This window comes from Silurus meridionalis, chromosome 12 (assembly GCF_014805685.1).
Source record: "Silurus meridionalis isolate SWU-2019-XX chromosome 12, ASM1480568v1, whole genome shotgun sequence".
Taxonomy (NCBI): domain Eukaryota; kingdom Metazoa; phylum Chordata; class Actinopteri; order Siluriformes; family Siluridae; genus Silurus; species Silurus meridionalis.
In genome coordinates this window covers 7,081,580-7,088,945 of record NC_060895.1, presented here as the reverse complement: position 1 = coordinate 7,088,945, position 7,366 = coordinate 7,081,580, and the positions used below count along the sequence as shown (strand labels likewise).

The 7,366-nt window shown below is 41.2% G+C and overlaps 1 protein-coding gene across 1 annotated transcript; it reads left to right on the top strand.

Moving 5' to 3' along the window:
• The first annotated feature begins 3,417 nt into the window (after positions 1-3,417).
• Positions 3,418-5,024, top strand: LOC124394848. Its single transcript, XM_046863331.1, has 3 exons — positions 3,418-4,003; positions 4,525-4,807; positions 4,944-5,024. Exons 1-3 carry the CDS (start codon positions 3,726-3,728, stop codon positions 5,022-5,024), a joined length of 642 nt encoding a protein of 213 aa, XP_046719287.1. The 5' UTR covers positions 3,418-3,725.
• Positions 5,025-7,366: the final 2,342 nt, after the last annotated feature.

Sequence of the window (7,366 nt, the reverse complement as noted above, 5' to 3'; positions counted from 1 at the left end):
TTAAGTTGTGATTTATCCTTGATTAGTAGTCATAATAGCCCTGTGAGATATCGTTGATTAGTAGTCATAATAGCCCTGTCTTATATTATGTTGACCCAGAACATTCACATTCTTACTTTGTTTTCTTGTCGCCTTTTGGTATGTGCTAAATCTGCGTTTTGTTGCTTCTCTTAACGAAAAACATGACCAGATATGGAGTTGTTATCATCAACTGTTTTTTACACTGACTTTCCCTTCCCTTTCGCTATGGTATATATTCATGTGTGACACAATAAAGCTTTGGAACTTCTCTCTCAAAGGCTGACTTGTGTGTTTCATTGAGATTTCCCCGTGTGAACGTACTAGAGCAGAGATCGAGAAGAGAGGCTGAACTCGAAGGAATCCTGTCCAGGCGACAGAGGCTTCTGGTTGGGAAACGTTTTGATAGTGGTTTTCTGCACCGTATTCGCTTAAGGTTGGCACTGTTAAAATCTCCCACCATAATGAGCGCAGCGTCCCGATGCTGTGTTTCTTGAAGTGTTATTGTCTCGTGTAAATCCCGTACTGCAGTGTCCGTGTCCGCTTGAGGTGGAATATAAACGGCACTGACTATGACCGAGCTGAATTCCGGAGGTAGATAAAAGGGGCGACATTTGATGGTCAGTAGTTCCAGATTTGGTGTGCAGGAGCTTAAAGGAGCGATGCTCACGCTGTCGCACCAGTAGTTCTTCACCATCAGACACACTCCACCTCCTCTTGACTTCTCCGACTCCAGTGTTCTGTCCATGCGGTAAACAGAGAAAAATTTGGCCGGCTTGATGGTGTGGCCCGGTACCGCTTGGTTCAGCCATGTCTCGGTGAAGCAGAGAAGGTTGCAGTCCCGAATGTCCAACTGGAACTTGACCCTTGCCCTGAGGTTTTCCAGTGACTGGATGTTGGCTAACAGGATAGTAGGTAAGGGAGCGCGGTGTGCACATGCCCTCAGCCTGTTCCTGATGCCGGATTGTTTTCCTCGCGTCTTTGTTCTTCCTCAGGATCTCGCTCGGCCAGCATGGGTCCAGGTTTAAAAACAGCGAAAGGTGAGTGGATTGTACATCAATAAGATAAGAGTGGCTCTTTCATATCTAATGATGTCCATCTTGTGTAGATGGAACTGTAACTAAGTAAATAAAAATATAAAATAAACAAAAAAAAGAGAAAACGTAGCCGGACCTCACTGGCACCATCTTGCTCCACTATCAACCTGTCCCTCATGTTTCTAAATATTATCCTATTCCTATGCGACATGTCTAATTGTTTAAGTTGTGATTTATCCTTGATTAGTAGTCATAATAGCCATGTGAGATATCGTTGATTAGTAGTCATAATAGCCCTGTCTTATATTATGTTGACCCAGAACATTCACATTCTTACTTTGTTTTCTTGTCGCCTTTTGGTATGTGCTAAATCTGCGTTCTGTTGCTTCTCTTAACGAAAAACATGACCAGATATGGAGTTGTTATCATCAACCGTTTTTTACACTGACTTTCCCTTCCCTTTCGCTATGGTATATATTCATGTGTGACACAATAAAGCTTTGGAACTTCTCTCTCAAAGGCTGACTTGTGTGTTTCATTGAGATTTCCCCGTGTGAACGTATTAGAGCAGAGATCGAGAAGAGAGGCTGAACTCGAAGGAATCCTGTCCAGGCGACAGAGGAGAAAACCAATTCCTTACAAAAACAGACACCAGAAAACAAGGCATACCCATGAAACATGGGCAAATATGTTAAAAAGAATAAATCTTTGACATTAGGTCGCTCCTGAAGAACTGAAGGACACATTTAACAAACTGAAACCCTGAAAAGCATGAGACCTAGACAACATTAAAAGAGAAATGCTAAAGCTGAGCCCTGCTAAAATGCAGGAGCCTTATGAAAACTGTTCATTCTAGTCCTTCAAGCTGGCTATTTTCCACTTACCTGCAATCAGGGGTTTAATAAAACCTCTATAGACAAGAGGAGATTAATTTGACCCAAATAATTATAAAACTATCTGTGTGAATCTAGGAAAGGTCTTTTGTTGTATTTTCAATGCTCAAATACAGGCCTTCATAACTGAGCACAATTCAATTTAAAAATTCAATTTAAAGGGCCTTATCTAAATGGATCTGCCAAAATACGCATTTTGCATCAAGTATGCTGAAAAACTGAAAACAGCAAAAACCTGTTCAATAGTTTTTAATGGATGATATGGTCTGATCAGTGCTTTGTTGGGGTACACTGGATCTATGCATATCCTTATAGAACCATCTTTCTTTTTCGCAGTGACCATGGCTGACACCAATTCCGTAGCATCAGTTTCAGGGGCAATTACGCCCAATTTGGTCATTCATTCGAGTTCTGCCATGGCTTTCTTCTTCATTGCAATGGGCACTTTCTTGGGTGCAGACTCATCTAATCGCATATGATAAACAACAGGCAGTTCTCTGTGGTGTCAAACAAATTCCTGTACTTTTGGCTCTTGGTTTTGCACTGCATGCACATGTGGACCTAACTGTACCAAGCCCATTGCTATGCTTTCCTGTAATCCAAGCAGTGTTCTCACATTGAGAGCTATGACATGGAATTTAAGTTGGCCTTGCTCACAGTCTAATATTGTGCTGCCAATAGTGTTGATGGTTTGTTCACTGTATGCAATGAGATTCACTTTTTCATTAGTCTTTATGTGAGCTGAGGGTACAATGAGGTGTAGCTGTTGGGCGGATAGTACATTGCATTTAGAACCTGTGTCCACTTTCAGTTTTAATTGGCAAGATTCTTTGGGAAACTCATACACTGTCTCACAATAAAATGTGTCCTCAGGGGCATTTAAGGAATTGTCCAGTTCATTACCTTGATTCCACTTATGGTTTCTGAATTTTACTAAGGTTAGCTTTGATCATGGCATTGGGACTGATGTGCTGTTTTGGGTGATGGAGCTGATCTATCGAACTACGCAAAGTGGTTCCATTTACCACAATTGTTGCAATTTTGTTTGTTGAAAGCAGAGCACTTAAGTTTGTCAGGGGTGTAGTATCTGTTACAGTTGATGCAGAGATCTTGTACAACACATGCATCAGCCTCATGTTTTAGTTATTTTGTGCTCTTTGCAGACCGCTCATGTAATAAACATACATTGACTGCAGAGTCCAGTGTGAGCTTTTTCTCACGCAGCTGCTGTTTACGTTACTTTCAATCCCACAAACAATGTGGTCGCGAATTAGCTTATCATTTAAAGTTCCAGAGTAGCATTTTTTTGCCAGTATTTTGAGTGTGGAAACTTATGACTGAATAGACTCAACAGGCTTTTGATTGGTGGTATTACAGTTTTTCTTAAATGCTAAAACACAAAAGCCAATCCTCTAAACCAAATGACCAGTTGTCTAAACACATTTACTAAATCTAGCCATCATTTTCCAATATCATAAACACATTTCACATGAAGACACAATTCACAAAACACAATCCTCCGTTCTCATAAATCTTAACACATTTTTTTTTGCTAAAACACAAGTTGCAAAAGAACTCTGCTCATATTCTCAAATGAAAGCTCATGTGATGCAAAATGCTTGCCACAGTCAGCAATATTTGAACACAATGAACACACCTGGCGTCATTCATTACACACAACGACTCAAAATTGAAGACACTTGTTGCTAATGCTGTGACCACATGTACAAAAGCAAGTTCAGAGTGCACAGTTTGCTGAAGATTCCAAACAAACACAATGGATGAAGGCAGAGTCAGGGGAAGAGGAATTCGAGTCAGAGGAGGGAGAAGAGCTGGCCATGGAAGAAGAGGAGCAGGCCAACGAGGAAGAGGAGAAGGTCCAGGAGGGAGAGCAAGACAACCTCGCACCATCATTACGGACAAGATGCGAGCAACAGTCATTGACCATGTCATTGTCCATGGCATGACAATGGCTGAAGCAGGACTACGAGTCTGTCCAAACCTGAGTAGGGTCACCGTGGCCACCATTATCAGGGCATTCAGACAACACAACAGGTATTGTACTCTATTGCTTTCTTTGTCACAATACAATTTTACAAGCCTGTGAAAGTACAGTGGAACCTTGGAGCTCGCGGCCTCAGCGCTCGCGACCTCGCATGCTCGCGAGCTGCTCAAAACTCTAGTTTTAACATTTCTAATCAAGGTTTATCTTATTAAAATTGTCTAAAAAATGCTTTAAAACTATTTTTATTATGTATTATTATACTGTACTTCTCTACTGCATACTTTACTGTACCTGTACTTTATTTTTTTTAATTAAGCATTGTAATTGCTGTTAATTTACATAAAGTATTGTTAAAATAGTCTAATAATTAAGTGTTATGGAGTGAAATAGTGTTATTTACTCATTTAAATCGATTTCGTATAGTGTTCTTTGGGTTTTTACTGGGTTGGAAGGGGGGTATCAAAAGGTCGCGAAAATTCGGAACTCGCGACCGGTCTTGGTCCCTAACCCTCGCGAGCTCCGAGGTTCCACTGTAGTCTATTGGTTTCAAATCAGTTGTTACTTTCTTTAGAGTTGAAAGAATGCCACATAGAGGTGGGAGGGTTGCCATATTTACAGCGGCACAAGAAACCCTCATTGTGGATATGGTTCATGAGAACAACCTCATCAGACTCCGGGAGATTAGAGACAAAGTCATTGCCGATAATGTCAACTTTGAGAGCATTGATGATGTCAGCTTGGCCACAATAGACCGAGTTCTCCGGCGCCAAAAGATGCGGATGAAACAGGTCTATAGGGTTCCCTTTGAGCGCAACTCTGCGCGACACAAAGACCTACGTTACGAGTATGTGCAAGTAAGTATACATCCATGTTCACAGTACAGTTAGTGGACATACTGTGTTGCTCAGTGGCCTACATTACTTCTGGACAATACTGTGCTACCTGATTGACTGTTGTTCTGAACACCTGTGCACTTTCACATTTTCACAGAGGATATTACAGTTGGACACGATGGGCATACCTCATGAGTACCTCTTCCTGGATGAGGCTGGCTTCAACCTGCAGAAATGAAGGGCAAAGAGGCCGTAACATCATTGGCCAAAAAGCCATCACTGAGGTTCCTGGCCAACGGGGGGGTAATATTACTCTTTGTGCGGCCGTGGGTTTGGTGGGGCTTGTCCACCGGCATGCTGTCCTTGGGTCTTACAACACCCAACGTCTCCTCACCTTCCTAGAGGAGGTAAAAGACATCCTCCTGGACCGCCAACAACACCATCCTGGGCCCGCGCATCAAATTTATGTGATCATTTGGGACAATGTACGCTTCCACAAAACAAACCAAATCAGAGAGTGGTTCACCACCAAGAGGAGTTCTTGTCATCATGGAGATGGAAGGTTTATGATAGACAACCATACACTAGAGAGGACCTCCTAAGGGCAATGGAGCTGGCCTGTGTTGACATCCCAGTGGAGGCCTTCCAAGGATGGATTCGCCATTTCAGGGTGTTTTTCCCGCTGTGCCTGGCAAGAGACAATATAGCCTGCGATGTGGATGAGGTGATGTGGCCTGATGCAGCTCAGCGACATGATGCCACACAGTGATTGTGGTGTGTGTGTGTGTGGTGTGAATAAAGTAAATAAAAAAACTTCACACCCTGATCATGTTTTCAAGAGTACTGTTGTGAGCAATAGATTCTGTTTTTGCATTGAGTTGTGTTACAGTAGTGTACATGCAGAATTTACTATAGATTTATACTCTTCATATGATACTCTCAAATCTAAATGCCTAATCCTCTGCAGAGATCTAAGAACATCCATTACTGTAAAGTTTCAAAAATATGCATTGGCAGTTATGAAACAAAGAACCTTCTCACAAATTGAGCATTGTGTTTTCAATTGTTTTGCTGTAGTGTGTAATGATGTGTATAGTGTGTACATTTTTGAAAGCTTTGAGCTGCTCTTTTGGTGTGAAAGTTTGAGTTTTGAAGTAAGAAGGTGTGGTTGTGTTTATGTAGCTTTAGAAAAGGGTGTTGTGTTTAGACATTGGGGAACATGGAGGAAACGTTTGTGAAATGTGTTTTAGCATTTAAAAACTGTAAAAGACATGTCTGTCCATTATTATATTCATTGTGGGCAAATAGAATTCAGCAAACTTTTGCAGTAATACATTAGGATCTTCTTCATTAGAGAATGTGAAAGCCTCGGATTTTTTCACCTCGTCAAGACTTGCTAAATTTAGCAGAGTATATGTCTGCACGTGTTTTGATTTGCCTGATTGGCTGGCATTGCAATATATTCCACATTTTTCAAATTTGCTCCAGCTGTAAACTATATGCACATTGAAAATTAGCAAGTCAATGCAACGGAGACCTTGAGCCATGTTCTAACATGTAGATTGTGTCAAGAACAGATACAACACAGAACAGTATTGTAGAACAGAACGCATTTATTTCTCTTCTGTGTGCCTTCTTTTTTTACACCCTTCTGTCTGTCTGTGTTCCTCACCTAACCCCCGACCCCTCGCCGGGCGAGGCTCGCCCACTCATGCATAGTGCCAACCTTAAAGGGCTATACAACATTTAACAACTCTACACTGTTTATGCAAACTGGGGCCCTATGCCATTGTAGTAGACTGTTATTATTTAATCTATCCTCGTAGTTCTTGAGTTGTTCAGTAACTTCTTAAAGCTGTTCATGTTGAACTATCCCCAGCTGCACAGAGAGGTCTTCAATTGAATAGAGTAGAGGGGCAACAGGTCGAGATATATATGGATTGTTTTGTATTCCTATATAAAAGTTAAAGACATGCACTGTATGATCTGGGTGCAGATAGGAACTGCATCACTAAAAGGTATCACAGACATGAGGTATCTTTGGGATAAGGGATGTCCTGCCACATTACTGAGTGAATGCATCAGAGTGGGGGGACAACAGAATCCAAATTTTCCAGATCACCAAAACACTCTATCTATAATCCCTCCAGATTTGCTCTTTCAAGAATAACTTGACAAAATGCTTGACTAAATAAACATGTTTTCAGCCTAGACTTGAATACTGAGACTGTGTCTGAGCGAAATAGGCATAGTGGATCACAATGTAACAAAAGTTTGCTCAGATACTGTGGCACAATTCATATGCCAATAGTAGTATTTTGTAAACAATGCAAGATTTGATTGGGAGCCAATGTAGACTGATTAAAAGATGGGGTGACATGAACGTATTTCCTGTTTAAGCAATATTTCTAAGAGGAAAGAAGGCTATGCTGGTAATGCTATCCTTATGAGCCTCAAAGCAAAAAGCCTACAGTTAATAGTCACACCAAGGTCTTTTATAGACAGAAAGAGCATCCAGAGATACTCTGCAATCAGAAAGTTTACTTCTAGCCACATGTGGTTCTAGTAAAAGTACAATGT